The 17064-nt window shown below is 41.9% G+C and overlaps 1 protein-coding gene across 7 annotated transcripts in view; it reads right to left on the reverse strand.

The window, feature by feature from the left end:
* Window positions 1–1202: 1202 nt before the first annotated feature.
* Ano4 (anoctamin 4) overlaps window positions 1203–17064 on the reverse strand; it is a 397594-nt gene continuing 381732 nt past the window's right edge. For 6 of the 7 annotated variants that reach the window (XM_052753067.1, XM_052753066.1, XM_052753064.1 and 3 more), the window contains 4 exons: window positions 14969–15088; window positions 6572–6677; window positions 4035–4230; window positions 1203–1995 (listed from right to left, as the gene is read on the reverse strand). In XM_052753067.1, coding sequence (XP_052609027.1) covers window positions 4039–4230; window positions 6572–6677; window positions 14969–15088 — 418 coding nt within the window. In that variant the 3' untranslated portion in view covers window positions 1203–1995; window positions 4035–4038. Of the gene's footprint in view, window positions 1996–3991; window positions 4231–6571; window positions 6678–14968; window positions 15089–17064 lie in introns of all 7 variants that reach the window. The other variant, XM_052753065.1, reaches the window with a different exon arrangement.

Below are 17064 nucleotides of genomic sequence, written 5' to 3' on the forward strand. Positions count from 1 at the left end.
GGATTTTGTGGCCTGATCTTGGGCTTTTTTTTTCCCATGGGGTAGGGCCTGGCCTCTCCCATCTTGAGCTGGGAATAGTTACAGCCTATAGAGAAGTCTGGGGCATGGGGCCCAGCTGTCGAGCTCATTAGGGATAGGACTTAGCCATTGGAGTTCCTCCCCTCAAGTGGTCAGGCCTGGTAGCCAGAGTAGTCTAGGGGTGGAGGCCTCCAGGGGTGTGGCTTACAAGAAGTCTCTGAGAGAGGCAGAGAAAGCTGCCTGTGTTGGCATGAATAGCCAACACTAATGAAGAATATTATGTCTGTCAATGGTAAAGCTTAATGTAATTCTTGTGGGACACTAGGGACTTGTGCTACTGAAAATAAGTGAGCCCAACCCCTGAATTTCTATGGCATCCTGTCTTACCAGGCTATCTGTCCTTCTCCATAGCTGCTTCGCTTTTTTTTTTGAGCTGAGGATCGAACCCAGGGCCTTGTGCTTGCTAGGCAAGCACTCTACCACTGAGCTAAATCTCCAACCCTGCTGCTTTGCTTTTTGCTGTTCTATCATTCTGTTGCAAATGGTGGCTTCCTCACCAGTGGCCAAACACTTGGGGCCACCCAAGTTTGAGATTTCAACCTTTAAAAACTGTGATCTAAATAAATCTCTCTTCTTTATAAAGTATCCAGTCTTAAGTATTTTTATTACGGAAGTATGGACTAGTACAATGTGAGCACAAAGATTTGACTATCGTGAGCATTACATGCTAATAATATGATTATAAAAAATGTTGCACACCACAAATACGCATGGTGTAAACAAATTTAAAAGATTCTGCATCTCTGGAAGAAGAGTAATTAAAACATATTTCTCCCCCTGTCTGGTCAGCTCCCCAGACAGATGGCTCTTCTTCAGAATTAGTGCAATAGTTTAGCAGGCAGGGACATAGAAGCATTCTCAGTACTGATGATTAAATTTTCTGTTTCCCCTACACTGTGCCAGTGGCATTTTCAAACTCTTCATATTGATTTTTAAGCAGTTTGCTCTGTACCCCAAGAAGACAGTATGGAAGCAAGGTGGAAAAGACGGGCAAGGAAGAGAAACACAACTCGAGTAATTTGCAAGTAGCATGTGGGAGTAAGAAAGCTTGCATTAAAAATTGCACTGTGCGATCCCTTTTATTCCTGAAGGAGAAAATATAACAGAAGTTCAGAAGAGCCAGCTGAAAAATAGTCCATGTGCATAAATTTATTTTAAATTTTATTTTATCACATTATACAAGCATTAAACATGGCTTCATGTTGGTGACTGTTTAAATGTGAAAATTCATCATTCATGTCAGTATTTTTGGCTATTTACAAGTAAGGAATTCCTATGTACTTTATATACCTCTGCATTTGTATGTACATATGTAGGAATACATGACTATACATATGTACACCCAGAAATACATCTATGGCCATACATACAGCTATAGATAGGTCATATAGAATCATCTCCTCAGAAAGATCTGAACTTAAAAAAAAAAGAAAGAAAAAGTTGTAAACAGGGTCTTGTCTGTGTCATTTGGTGACGTAGAATTAGGACATGATGACATTCTAGGAATGTGTCCAGGTGTCCAAATATCCTTTTTTTTTTTTTTAGCCCAGTGTCTGTAAAATTCACATGGGGTAGAATGCAAAAAAGGTAGCAAACAGGCTGGAAAACAGGCCCAGTATACAAGTTCCCCCTTGGTTTTTAAAAACTTGAGAATGTTAACTGCCCATAACGTGCATGCTTGCTTGGTCAAGAATGGTCTATGGATAGATAGCAATTGTGTGCTGGACTGCAGCATAGTTTCACGACAGCGGGACTCCACCTCTGTCCTCCCCTGACTGCCGCCCTGTCTGCGGCTGCATGGCGGGGTCTTGCAGCATGCACTGCGGGTGCATCGCTAGTCATTCACTTGAGTGTGCTTTTGCACTGCTCGGAGACGTAAACAAAATTCAGGTCTTTTGCCTGGAAATCAACGGTCACCTGGAAAGAGAAAAGGCATCAGGATTTTACACACTTAGGCCATCTCTACGTCATGGTGCACAATAGCTTGAGGACTCACTGTGTGTCAAAGGCATCCCAGGAACTTGGAACCCCAAACGGAGCAAGGGAAGGATAAACATTATGTCTGCTTTATGGCAATCTGAAGTAACAGGGATCCTGCTGACTCTTGCGGGGGAATAAAGGCAGACAAAAACCATGTTTTCAAATAAAAAGGAGAAGTCGGCAGAAAGCAGCATGTGGTGAAGGCAGAAGGAATTCCCCAGGATGGGTCACCTGCCTTGCAGCCCAGCCTGGCCTCTAAGGACAATGACCTGTGCCTTGGCCTATGGCCACTGGAGCTATCAGGAGCAATTCTCTATGGAGATGTCTCCTTCCCATCCTGCCCAAAGCCCCTGGATACACGTAACCTTTCTTCTCCAAAGAAGTCCCAGGGAGGTGATCAGAATGAACCAGGGGATACGAGGGAAGAACATATGTCAACATCCCCAAAAGCTAAAAGCAGAACATCTTATTCCCTAAGGTACCGCTTGCTTCTCCTTCTTTACTTTCGAACACACAGAAACCGAGTCCATCTGCCACACCACACACAGAAAGTAAAAGACAGACATGAAATCCAGCAGGCTACACCATGGTGCTTAACAGTAACACACACACTGGAGACTCTACGGTGTGTTAGTGCTTGGGAAATGCCACCCATGTACTGCCTTATTTGAGTTGCATATTAACTCAGTTCAATAGGTAGACTTCCACAAGTTCAGTAATTTTACTACAGTCACAGCCAAAGAGTAGATATTGGAAGTGGCAGAATTATTTCATTTTTACATGAAGCCTGAGTCAATCCTGCACCTGAATACAGGGCGGGCGTTCAGGTGTTTATTCCTGCGGTATTTAGGTCTATCTTATTTCTGCCAAGTTCAGCCTCTTATCAAAGCCATAATAACCCATGGGACTGTCAACATGCAGTAAGGGTGGTACAACTTTGCCATTAATGATATGCATCTCTGCAGATATCTGTTACAATTTAGCCAACAGGGAATTCCTTTCCTCTGGATCTCAGTTTTCCTTTGAGGGCAGAATTTGGAAAAAAAAAATCAAAGTTTTTGCTCAAATAAAGAAGAAAACATTGAAGAACACACACACACAAAAAAACAAAGATTCCCCCCCCCCATAATATTAGTCTCATGGAATATGAGAACAGAGGCTCCTGTAGACAATTTATTACAGAGGAAACACAGGCTCAGGGAAGTTAGGTTGTCTAAGGTTATGTAGCTAGTCACTGATTTATAGAAAGTTTCAGAACTTTTTGATAGGATGTGTAGGGATTTTGTTGAGTTTCCATACAATGTATACAGCTTCAGCCTATTCCACTTTTATTATCGAATGTATACTTCTTAGGTGCCATGTGCCTACCCCTAGCTAACTGGAAGAATTAATACTACAATGAACTCACTACTGTATTGAGATAGCCTGATGACAGCTTTTGAGGAACACAAATTAATAATACAAATTGGTGTATCTCTTAGCACTTAGCACCAATAAGGATGGTCATGACCAGAGGAGTTTAGGAGTTAAGTCTCAATGGGCTGAGAGGTCTGGGAAAGCTTCTTAGAAGGCATGGTGTGGCACAAAAAGACATCTGGAAAACGTGAGTGGTTGATGGAGAGAAGTCCATGATGGGACAGTGGAGATGCTGACTTCGACCAGAAAGAAGGGACACATTACTCTGAGGATTGAATGAAAATAGCCTGGCTGGAACAGAAGGGAGAGGAAGGTTTATTGTACCTGACAAAACTTATAAAACCCTGACTCCAGTCCAGAACCTGCCAGGGAAGGAGAAGGTAGCCTGACCATGTAGGAGGAAGGATCGAGTTGCAATGGTTACAGAAATAAGCTGGTTTGGGGAGCATCTATTTTGACCCTTGTTAGTGAAAACTCTACATTTTGTTTCTGGGTGTTCCAAGCAGCCGATCCTCACCTGACCTGAGTGTGGCTTCCCCCAGGGCACACTGGTCACCTACCTGGTCATGGCCACTCGTTGTGGTGTGCTTTCCCATTCTTCTTCCTCTCCTTCCGTTCTTTCTGGAGGCGCTCCAGCTCAGCCTCATACATCATCTCCTGGATCAGGTACTTCTCTCTCCTCATTCGGTCCCTTAGATCTTTCGGGAGGTCCGGTATCAGATAGGAAATGAGGTGCTTTATACAAAACACCAGGTGCTAAAAACACAACAAGAGAACACAGCAGAATCAGAGGGAGCAGTTGGGACGTGGAGCCTCGCCTCTGGGACACGCGCGAGTGGGGTGAGGCTGGGGGAGGCACGCACTGAAAGGACCGAGGCCAGGTGAGAAATGAACTTGGTTTGTTGACACCATCTAGAGAGGAGGACCAGGGCGGGAAGGGAGAAGATGAGGAGAGATGTTCAATGGAGAGTAGGAAAACAGAAACCCCAGAAGCGAGTTCTGGCTCAGCAGCCTTCATGGCTTAGGAGCCGACTGTCCACCTGAGTGCAGGGCATTTAACTCTTCTGGGCCTCAACTCACTCCCCTGTCAAATGATGCTGTGAAAAACAGAGTTAGTTCGAAAATTCTGTGTAGATGGCTACTTAATTTTCTTTACAAACCTTGCCAGTGAGAGTCACCCATGGGCCTAGGGAAATGGTCATTTCAGGAAGAAATGTTCTCTTTTTGGGAAAGTGCCATACCTTCTCTACCTGAAATGCAAATGGTTGGAAATCTAGAGTCGTGGTCATCTTTGTCTGTCTGTATCCTGGTGACCCGTGAACTACCAGATGACAGTGTGAATAAGGGTCCCTATAATTCTAAGCTACTTAGTAACAATAAAGCTGTGCTGAAGGATAGCAAAAAGGTTCTTCAGTTTTCAAAAACAAACTCACCGTCACATAGATGGCACAGAATTCTACCAAATCAAGAGGCTTTTCTGCATACTTCTAGTGTTTTAAGGAATATACAAAAAGGATACGGAAAGTTCTAAATGAATAGCCATTTAGTAGTTTAATATTACCCCGTATGTATGTATGTATGTATGTATGTATGTATGTATGTATGTATGTATTTTAATGTATGGTGTGTGTGTGTAGGCAGATGTGTTTGCTATTATGTATGCATGCAGAGGCTAGTGGTCAGTGTCGGGAGTCTTCCTCTACCATATTTCACCTTAGTTTTTGTTGACAGGGTCTCTCACTGAAACTGGAGCTGTTTGTGCTAGAGTGATTGATCAGCGAGCCCCTGGAATCCACCTGTTCACTTCTCCCCAGGCTGGGATTACAGGTGTGTGCCACCTCGCCTAGCTTTTACATTGGCGCTGGGCATCCAAATGCAGACTCTCATGCTTGCACATAGGCATTTTACCTGCAGGGCCATCTCCATGGCACCCTTTCTCCCTTAGTTTGAAAAAAAAATGAAGACCATGTTAGGCTAAGCATATCTACTTCTTATTTATTTATAGACAGAGTCTCACTGGCCCAGAAATCTCTACCTAGACCAGGCTGACCTAGAACTCAGAGATCTTCCTGCCTCTGCCTCCTGAGTGTTGGGATTAAAGGTGTGCACCACCACACACAGAAAACATCTTCTTTAAGGTGGGACCGAGGGTAGTAAGATGGCTCACTGAGTAAAGATGCTCTCCACCAAGCCTGACAAACTGAACTCCATCCCCCAGATCCACATGGTGGAATGAAAGAATTGACTGCCACAACAGGTTGCCCCCTGGCCTCCACACACTCACATTGGCATTGGCATACACGCACGTGCACACGCAGACAAACAAACACAGCAATGATGTTTAAAAAGAGGGACTGAGCCATCCATTAGTCAATTTCCAGAGGAGAAGAACTTAGTATCATCTTCCCTTGGCTTTCTGGAGTGAGAGGGCAAAGCGATGATAGAACTGTTTCAACGTTTGAAGAAACTTCCAGTCCAAAAAAAGGCATCTGTGATATGCATGAATGTGGCTCCAATACATGTGATGAGAGATGGAATTGACTTGGAGTCACAGAAATAGACAATTTCCTAAAAGCCTGAAAGAAAATAGCTGATGTATTTTTATTGAAACACAATACAAACAATTGCCAGGAAGATTGTACTTTCTAAGTCTATTTTGACTCTTCAGTAATCAGTGCTTAAGTAATGAAGTGGTGATGTACACAGAGGCAACAGGTGTGGTATCAAGTTCAATGTCTTCCAGACAGTCTGTGAGCCCCTGTACCATCCTGGAAGGCTTGTGAAAAGGACATCATGAACAGGATGACACAGTACCTCTGCAGGTGGGGATGGGAAAACTGCATTTCTCTTAAAGGTTAGAATATTAAATGTAGGACCTATGATTCCTGATATGTTACTGAGAAACTCTGAAACTTTTCTTGGGAAATTCAAACATTCCAATTAAGGAAAAAAAAGCTGAAAAAGAGGCCACAGTATACAGCCATGCTACTTTAGAAAGTCGGTCTTTGTGCTGAAAGTCTCTGCCACGTATTTACTTATTACTCCAAGTGACTTCATTGCGCCAAAGGAAATAAAGGAACTGTTTGAGAAAACTCACCTCAAACACAATGATAAAAGCCAGCCGGGCTGCTAGGACATGCCAGAACTGCAGTGTGTAGCCATAGGGTGCCAGTGAATGGGGAGGGTCCCGGTAGTCCCGATATCTATAAACACAGGAGGGTGTTACATTCCAACTCTGATTCTTCAGGTCCTCAGATATCTTCCATTTTCACTATGTAGTCTTTATACATGGGAATAAATTTTGAAAACAAACAAACAAAAACTTTCTCCATGCTAGACGTCTGTTGCTTTGTTTGTCCAGCATCTCTTCATTTGGTAAAAGGATAACTCTTCTAGCTGGGAGGTGGTGCCACAGGCCTTTAATCCCAGCACTTGGGAGGCAGAGGCAGGCAGGCAGGCAGGCAGGTCTCTGTGAGTTCGAGGCCAGCCTGGTCTACAGAACAAATACCAGGACAGCCAGGACTACACAGAGAAACCCTGTCTTGAACCACCTCTCCCCCCAAAAAAGAATATAACTCTTCTCTGGGTAATTACCCATGGGGTTGGGTAGGATTTACCTCTTCCTCAACCTCAGCTCAAAAATTTTGTGACTCATCACCAGGATGTCCATTAGAACTATTATTAAATGAATTATCGCTAAGTGCGCAGTCCACAGAACTTCCAGGACCTATCACAAATTATATGGGGTGGCAGGGAAGGAGGGAGGGAGAGAGGGAGAGAACATGCTAGAGAATGAAAATAGAACAAAATGGAGCAGTAGAGATAATAGTCTGCTGACTGTGACCAATTGTTAGCCCTCAGTTATTATTGAAAAAGACTTAGTATGGCTTCTTGATGCTCCCAGTTGCCGAAAACAATACATTTCTGTTTGTGCCTGTCAATTTACATGGGATTTCTGCTGCTTGCCATTAACAAGTCTTTCCTCCTACAACCTCAGTCTCTAACATTTGAATTGATATTGGACTGCACATGTGTTTGTTGAACACCTATTTGGGGTCAGGCATTGTCCTGGGAACTTTAATTTACACAAGTACATGTCATTGTTACCATTACCATCACTACTGCCACTATTGAAAAGTGACTCCAACGTCATAAAGTTTTCATGCATTTTGAACTCAGTCTTCTTTTTGTTACAGAATTTTAGAATGATCTGGATGTAATGTTGTTTGAACATTTCTGATGTACAGATGCACAGAATCACCTTGTCTGAATAAAAGTTACGATTTTTCAAGTTTTTGTAAAAGATGGAGTCTAACGTCTGACCTTGGGATCAGTACTAATTTATAGATGATCCAGAATAAGTTGCTATAAAGATTATGCTTGAAATATATCAAGGACCTGAAACAGTATTTGTGGTCATGATTATCACCATCATAATCATCATATTGACTATTATTAGTGCCTTTGGGTGTGTAGTGATGATATACCATGAAGTTTTTATCACTAGAGTGATACTTATAATGAATAATTTGTGCTGAAATTGAGTGAATGCCTTGATGCCTCCAAATTGTTGGTTCTCTCTGTGGTGATAGGGATTAGGCAGAGCACTTAAATTTCCACTGTCTAATACGTGGTTATTCATCTGACTTAGATGGTCCAAGAATTGTGCACTGAATTCCAGGAAGAAGAACTTTGTTCAGGACTAAATTTTGCACAGATTATCCTAAACTTCATTTACTTTTCCTGAGCTACCTAATAGTCAGGGATCAAGTAATTTCTCTGCTCATTTTCAGGCACTAGTATTTCAGAAATACTCCAGGAGATATTCTAGAAGAAAAACACAAATACCTTTTATTATCCTTATGGCTAATCAGGCAAAACTATATTTATGAAAGGCTAGACTTAAAATTCTTTGCAGCGTCATTTTTTTGACTTCTTAAACTTTATTTTTTTCACATCAGTATCCACAACAGAATTTGCAGAATTATTTTCTGGGTATCAGTTGTCCATACCAATAAAATTAGTTCCTTTCTGTTTCACACTAGTCTAAACCTCCAGATTCTCTCTCTCTCTCTCTTTTTTTTTTTTTTTTTTTTTTTCCGAGACAGGGTTTCTCTGTGTAGTTTTTGGTACCTTTCCTGGAACTCACTTTGGAACTCACTTTGTAGCCCAGGCTGGCCTCGAACTCACAGAGATCCGCCTTGCTCTGCCTCCCGAGTGCTGGGATTACAGGCGTGCGCCACCATGACCCGGCCAGATTCTCTTTTGTACTCTGGATTTGCAGATTATTGTTGAAATGCTCTGAGCTATGCCTTTGCCTACCCTTGACCCTACAAAACTTGTTCTATGCCAAGCTCAGATGCTGTTTATGCCCTGTTTCTATTTTTGTTCTGGGTGCTAGAGATTCCTTATGACAAGAACTTGGGCTCTCTGCTCTAGCCTTGAGATCCGCCTCAGCCCTGCTGCTCTGCTTCTGATGTGGTATTATTGATTTGTCACGTGACTGGATGCCTCTTCTCTGACACTAGTTTTCCCTTTTGCTAAAATGCATCCCCAAAGCTGCCTCTGTTTCTCAAGAAATGAATGACTGTCCTGAAAACATGATTTTCCTAGCATCAGCGGGAGTTACTCTAGTCCCGTTTTTAAACTGTGAAAATTATAGTGATACCTCTGAAAAAAAAAATAAACCAAGTGGACTCCTAGCTGAGACAAGCACAAGACAGGGGCAGTGGTATAGAGGTGTCTTGTTGGCATTCCCAGGCACCCTAAAACACTGCAACTATTCTAATTTCCATGACAACCATCCTCTTGTTGATTTTCAGTTTCACTCTCTGTGTAGGGCTTTCCTAAGTAAAATTATGCTTACCTTTTCTCCTTTGCATTTAATATAAACAGAACGTAGTTATATGTATTTCCTTCCTATTGTTTCTTAGTTATTATGTAATATAACTTTGAATTCTCAATTCTATATCATTTTCTACTTCTGTTACCACGACACTGCCACATTAATTACTATATATTGTGTCTTAGCATAAGATACATCTTTTTTATTACTATTTCTTCAAAAGTATCTTGATTGTTTTGATCCTTTTCACCTATACATAACATTATGGGGCCCTTAGGTGCACAGAATTGGCCTGCCCATAATTCCTGATTTATAATTAAACTTACTGGTTCATTATAAGTCTCTTTTAATAATTTATTTGACATTTCCTCCATGCTCTCACTTCGTTTCATTCCTCTTACTTAATTTCATTTTTATCATTGATATATGCAGTGGTAATTTGAATGAGAACTACCTCCCATAGGCTCATGTATTTGAACAATTGGTCCCCAGTTGGTGATGCTGTTTGGGGAGGTTAAGGAACTTTTAGGAGGTGGAGCCTTGCTAGAGGAGGTGTGTCACTGGGGATGGGCTCTGCAGGCTTATAACCTTGCCCTACTTCCTGATTGCTCTTTCTGGTTCCTGTGCACGGGTGAGATGTGATCAGCCAGCTTTGAGCTCCTGCTGGCATGCCTCTGGAACCATAAGCCAAAATGATCTCTTTTCTAAGTTGCTTTTGGTAATTATATTTCATCACAGCAACAGGAAAGTAACCGATACATATATTTGCTTGTACATTTGTGAGACTATTATTCTATTTACTTTTGATCTTGACGTAAGGATATTATACCTTCAAGAAAGATTTATTTTTTAATTTTTAATTATGTGTTTGTGTGTGTGTGTGTGTGTGTGTGTGTGTGTGTGTGTGTGTGTGTGTATGTGTGTGTGTAAGACAACATACATATGTGAGTGCAGGAGCCCACAGCCCATAAGAAGGCTTCAGATCCACTAAAGGTGGAGTTACAGATGGTTGTGAGCCACCCAATGTGGGTGCTGAGAACCAAACCCAGGTCCTCTTCAAGAGCAGTATGCATTCTTTACTGCTGAGCGATCTCTCTAATCCTTGAAATATGTTACATCTTACACAGTTTTCTGAAGCTTGCTTTTTTTATTTATGGTTATGTTGCCTGTAACTTGCTTATTTTCACTACTGTACAGTAGACAATGTTGTAGTGTGACTATATTATAGTTGTTCTATGTAGTATATGTTTAGAATTACTCATAGGCTTGCCACTTTTCTATTTTCTTCAAACTTCCCTACCCGTGGGAAGCCTTAAAACAAAGCGTAATTCTTCCTAGTTCAACAAATTGTCTTTGGGTAATAGTTGGTCGTAATACTCTTGTGTAATCTTGGCTCTTTATCCACTTGGTTTTGGTTTTAGGAAACCATTTTTTTTCCAGGCCACTGATCCACTTGAGAAGGTATTTTAAAAATTTAATAGTATGTTCTGATGTTTTCAAGCTGGGAGCCAGTTCAGGTGCATCACCTGATACATGACTGAGAAAAGAATTCTAACATCCATGATGAATGTGTATATGTGTTTTACAGACATATGTGCGCATTTCTCTTGCAATTGAAAGATATGAAGAAATATGAAAATATTGTTTCAGAAAAAAATTAAAAAAACATTAAACAAAATGATCACAACTTAAATGAAGATAGTCCTATTTGTGTTAGTAATTGTGAAAGGTAATTTATTTTATTATGGACAGCTAGACATAAAATAGGAAGCAAAAAAATGAAAAGTGTTCTGCACTTTATCTTATTTTTAAGTAACAAAAAGGTTTTAGAAGTAAACCTTTTTACCTATTTTTTTTTGAGGTGGGTTAGCCTCCAGTTCACTATGTGACCAAGGGTGACCTTGAACTTCTGACTTTCCTGCCTCCACCTCCCGAGTACTGATGCAAGTGTGTCATCACACCTAGTTTTTGTGCTGTTGGAGACTGAACCCAGGGTTTCATTTGTGCAAGTCAAGTACTTCAACAACTGCCCTTCATCCCACGTCTACCAAATGGTCTTTAAATTAAAATATAATACTTTTAATTTCATTTCCTTCTTTTCTTCTTAGACTGCTATATGCATGTAATAGTGCATGCTAAATTATTTTATTTGTGACATGGTTTGGAAACACAGGGAAGACTCTAAGAAAACACCAAGTACTATTGCTTGTTTGCATCCCCTCTCCACCCCCAGGCTTCAGCAAGATCCAGTGCAGGACTAGGTCCTATCTATTATATCTTCCTATGACCTCTCCATCAGTATAGGAGGTGGAGATACAATGCATGATGAAACCTGAGAGTTAATGGACTTTGCTTAGTTAATTTGGGGCTTAGAGGGCAATAGTATGTGGTTGCTGCCTAGCAGTGGGGCCCATCTAGCTTCTCACATGATCTTTTGTCTTCTTAGAGCTGAGCATGCACAGGTCACTGGGTTTTTGCGTCTGTTGTCTACATGGTAAGCAAAGTGTGACTTAGCCTCACAGGCCAAAGGAGTTTCTGCAGTATCAGGTCTGGTGTTTCATTCTGGGACTAAGCAAATAAATTTTGATGTTAGGTACTAACATCTAGTATACATCCCTCTTTTCATGTCTCTGAAAAAAGAAGAAAACAAAATAATGAAAGGCGAAGGACACACAATGGGCAAGTGTGTTACTTTATAGTGAGTCATTGAGAGGCTAATGTAAAAGAAAGATTATCAGACTGTGGCTCACAGAAAGCTGAAAATTCCTATCCATGGAGGATGTTTACTAACTCGAGAGGGAACAATGCTGAACCTCACTTTTAGTCTCTACCCTAAGCGTCATTTCCAGGCCAGTGTGACACATGGGAGTGTCACAGCCATGCCCTTATGGCACCTTTGCTGTGAGGCTTCTTAGAGGAATGCTACCACGAAAGTCAGGAGTCCTATCATCTGCCAAATAGGTGAATACCACCTACCATAGGAGGTTAGTATTATTATTAAACAAAGTAATAATTCTCAACACATATTAGGTCCCCAGTAAACTCTTCATACATTATTATTGTACAAATACTTGGAGGTATAGTTTAATTTCCTTTTAGAGCACATGAGCATGTGTTGCAGAGGAACAAGCTACAATCAATGAGTACTCTGCTCTTCTATCCATGGGTCTTTTCAAAGCACAGTACTACACAGTGTGGGCAAGAGATAAAGAAAGGCAGAACAAGGTCAAGTGTCCTCAGTGGCTGTCAGTCAAATCACCTGGAGATTAGTTGTTTTGAGTCACAGTCTGAAATAGAGAAGGATTTAAAATTCTCCAGTTGAATCCATTTAAACTCTTTTATATATGCGTATATGTATATTTTACGAGGTTTCCATACAAAAATTTGAAAGGTCTTTAGTGTTAGTTAATGTGGCGAAAATATCCCTACTAGACACCACGAGCTAACAAATAAAAAGTCCAAATGAGTTATCCTTTTTGGAGCTGTTAGTCGGCAAGGTCCCATAGATCCTCAAACATTACAGGCTACTGTCAGTGCTCTTGGGTGCCCTCCAGAACCTAACAGTAAGACCCTCTTGTGGAAGACACCAAATATTTGACTCACGGAACATGGATAAATCAAGCTGGTGCTGACTTTATCCCAATGGTGCTGAGAGGTGCTGTGCATACCACTGGAAGAGTAAACTATTGCTTTTACCCAGCTGTGAGCTCTTTTCGTTACAATAATAACTGGCCTGGTAAGCCATGCCCACCGGTGCAATAGCGGTATAAATGTCACGGGAGTAATGAACCACTTCTGATCGGAATTAAGGCCTGTTCCACAACCTGAAATCCGTACCTGGCACTGTTATATGGCCAAGAACCTATGGCTAGACAGGTCATAGGCCCTAGTGGGGAGAACCTACTACTATTTTTCTGCTAAGTGGGGATACTCTTAAATGGACTCCTAATAATTTATACTTGTAACTATAGATTAGCACATTTCTCAGCCCTGATAAAAGAAGTTTCTTTTTTGCAGTAGATGGTGATTAACACAGAGACCCACGATTTGTCGTGATTCAGAGAGTAAGATACTTAGAGAATGCTCCACTCTAAGAGGGACATTTATATTCTACACCCTCCTCCCAAAGCTCAAGGGTCATTGCGGACCAGGGTGGAAAGACTGTGAAAGTCGGCGGCGGCGGAGGTGGATGACTACAGGGAAACGTGCTTTCTGGACACAGCAAGGCAGTTGCCCTTGTGCGTTCACAGTGTTCGTGACACAACTACAGAAGCTCAAGGCAGACAAAAGAGGGATGGGGGAGGTGGACATGAAGTCCAACCCTTAAGCGAGAAGCTACTGGCAATGGATACGTGCTGGAAGGACAGTCAGTTTTCTTTAAGGGTGTGGCCCCTCGTCGGTGGACCATGCTCCAGTGGAAGGCCACATGGCCAGCAGTGTGTGGGCAGCACACGTTGGACTCGATGAGCTAAAAAGAGAAAAGAGGGCACAAAATGGAATGGGAAGAGGAAGGGGGTGAATAGGGCAGGGAGTGAATCTGATCAAATTATATTGGATGAAATGCTCCCAGAACTAGTAAAAAAAAAAAAAAATCAGCAGGTGATTTTAATGCCCTCAGGATTGAGAAACACTGTTTTGTTTTTGTTATTCATTTTCTATTAAAAATTAAGCCCGATGGTGATGGCGTACGCCTTTAATCCCAGCACTCAGGAGGCAGAGGGAGTTCAAGGCCAGCCTGGTCTACAGAGTGAGTTCCGGGACAGCTTGGGCTACACAGAGAAACCTTGCTTGAAAAACAACAACAAAAACCAAACAACAAAAAATAAGCAAATCACATAATTTATATTGCTGTTGTGACATGTTCCATGATGTCTTTGGTTACCTTTATTCTCTCTCTGAAGTGTGGTTTTCTGGGCAGGAAATATAAATTATATTCACCCTTGGTTTGCCAGAGCCTAGTTACTACATTAATCATGTGTACACTCAACTAAAAATTTTAAGACATTTGGTGACCCCTCAGCCATTGGTTCATAGTTCATGTGTTTCCATTCGTTTGGCTATTTGTATCAGGCCCTCTGAATGGGTGAGACAGTTGATTGGCTTGATCTGTTTGGGAGGCATCCAGGCAGTGGGACCGGGTCCTGTGCTCATTGCATGAGTTGGCTGTTTGAAACCTGGGGCCTATGCAGGGTCGCTTGGCTTGGCCTGGGAGGAGGGGACTGGACCTACCTGGACTGAGTCTACCAGGTTGATCTCAGTCCGCGGGGAAGGCTTTGCCCTGGAGGAGGTGGGAATGGGGGGTGGGCTGGGGGGAAGGTGAGGGGGGCGGGAGGGGGGAGAACAAGGGAATCCGTGGCTGATATGTAGAACTGAATTGTATTGCAAAATAAAAAAAAAAAAAGAATAATCGGCATGCATTATATACAGGAATGAAATTTTAAAAAATGAATAAAAAAGTAAAAACTGAAAAAAAATTTTAAGACATTTTCTGCCCAAACACTGGGTGTTTTTTTCTTTTACTGAAAATATATTTTTTTTCATATAGTCTATTTTGATTCTGAGACCTACTGCTTCAAAGTCAGCAGGAAGGGTTGTCAGCAAGACCTTTCCGGGCTAGAGCCAGTTCAGCACGCTGAGGTTCACACTCACCTGCAGTACTTCAGAGGAGTGCCTGAGAACTCACTGCCATCAGACTCTGGCTCAGACCGGTTTTCAAAGTCAGAAATTCGGAACACAGACAAGCTGGCATTCACATAGCCAACCATGCACCTGAATGTGAAGGCAGATGGTATTATTACAACAGTGGCCGTTCCCTTTACCGCTAACTCCCTAACTCCTCTTCAACCCACATCTCCCTTTACAGCCATGCTTACGCCATGGATGCAGCCCAGGCTTTTATTGCCTCTGCTTGGGTTTTCCTTTTCTTTGGAAGCCCTACTCCTTTGTTTGGAAGAGTAAATATTACTTATCCTTCAGTGGTCAACCAAAACACCACCTATTCCGAGAAGACGTCCTTACCTGCGGTCGGCGTGACTCACCCCCTTCTCTCTAAAGTGCCACCACAATCTCCCTTGAACTGTGGGATTGTGGGAGTAGAGTGGATGTCTTAAGTACTATTTTATTTACTTATTTTTTAATTTTAGGATCTAGCAGTTTTATGTACTGTTGAAATCCAGAAACACGGGATTTGGTTAACTTGGTTGGAGGAAAATGATGTGTCAGAGGTTCTGTTGATTTTCTGGACTGAATGAGTAGAGAGGGTCAGTAATTCTAACAATTACTCTGTCTGTTGATTTTCTGGACTGAATGAGTAGAGAGGGTCAGTAATTCTAACAATTACTCTGTCGACTCCCTTCCTTCTTATCTTTGTTAGAGAACAACATAAGGGGTTTCACTGCGACATTTTCATACAGTTGTACTCTGGTCATATTCATCCTATATAATTCTTTAATGAAAAACAATGTATCCACTACTATTACTATTGTGTGTGTGTGTGTGTGTGTGTGTGTGTGTGTGTGTGTGTGTGTGTGTGTGTGTGTGTGGTCTATCTGAGGAGGCCAGAGGACAACTTTGTGGAGTCAGTTCACTCGTCCCACATTTACATGAATTTGGGGGACTGAACTCAGGTGGCAAGGCTTGTGTAGCCAACTCTTTTACAGCGGAGTCGGCTTACTGGCTCCACCTTATGCAATTCTTTAAGTGGAATGTCCACCCCCTAGACTCATTTAGGGAGTAAATGACACTATGTAGGTAAAGCACATAATACTACATTTAGCCAGTAGCAAGATAAATGTGAGTGACAGTTGTTCATTTTATGCACATCTTGCATTTTGCAGGTCAGTACATCGTATGGAATGAACGAATCATGGTCTTCAGGGTCTCTTCATTCTCATGTCTGATGTGATTATCCTCAACTGCTGAATCTTAAGCCAAAACGATGACACAAGCAATTCCGACAGCACACGGCTTCTTCCTATCATGCCCAGGACAAATCAGTGCCCTTTGGCCTTTACAAAAATGAACTGAGCTTAAGGAGCTATCTGTCTAGACACGTGTGCATTAAGTAAATGGTTAACAGGTGTGCAACATTCCTCAGTCCTCACCTGCTTCTCCTGGAAAGGATGGTCTGGAAGAAGCATGAGTGAACTGTCTAGAACATGACATGAAGACATACTAGCTGGCACCTTGGTGACTGTTAGTTGTTGCTGAGAAGGAGGCAGTGCTTGGACACACACACTTGAGTAGGGTGGTCTTAGGAGCTGAGCAGTAGTCTGGGAACTGGCTAAAGCCAGGCCCAGCACTAGCATGGAGTATTCATACTACTGCCTACACTCTTATCTCACAAAGGAGCTCCAAGAGATTAAAGCTGTTATCAGTTGGTTCTGTTTAAGATTTCCATTGACAAAAATCCAAATTCAAATAAAATACCTGTCTTATGAAAGATATCCTCCATCTTCTACCCAAAGAAGTAAAGAGAATAAATCTGTGAATCTATTCACTAAGCATATTCATATAACCCCAGGCACAAACCCATATTGAGAATGTGTCTCCAGTGGCTGGCTACTCACAGGTACATAGAATAAAAAATGGACCTAGAGTACAAGCATATTGTTATCTTCTTTCCATACCATCTCACTCATCACAGGAGAGGGACCACTGATAATGAGCTGCTTAGACATCTCCCTGCTTCTTTTTACAGTGATGAAATCCTATTACTGCCACATCAAACAGTTGAGTTTGTTATG

The sequence above is a fragment of the Peromyscus californicus genome, unplaced genomic scaffold, assembly GCF_007827085.1.
Source record: "Peromyscus californicus insignis strain IS unplaced genomic scaffold, ASM782708v3 Scaffold_24__1_contigs__length_46423439, whole genome shotgun sequence".
In the NCBI taxonomy this organism is placed as follows: domain Eukaryota; kingdom Metazoa; phylum Chordata; class Mammalia; order Rodentia; family Cricetidae; genus Peromyscus; species Peromyscus californicus.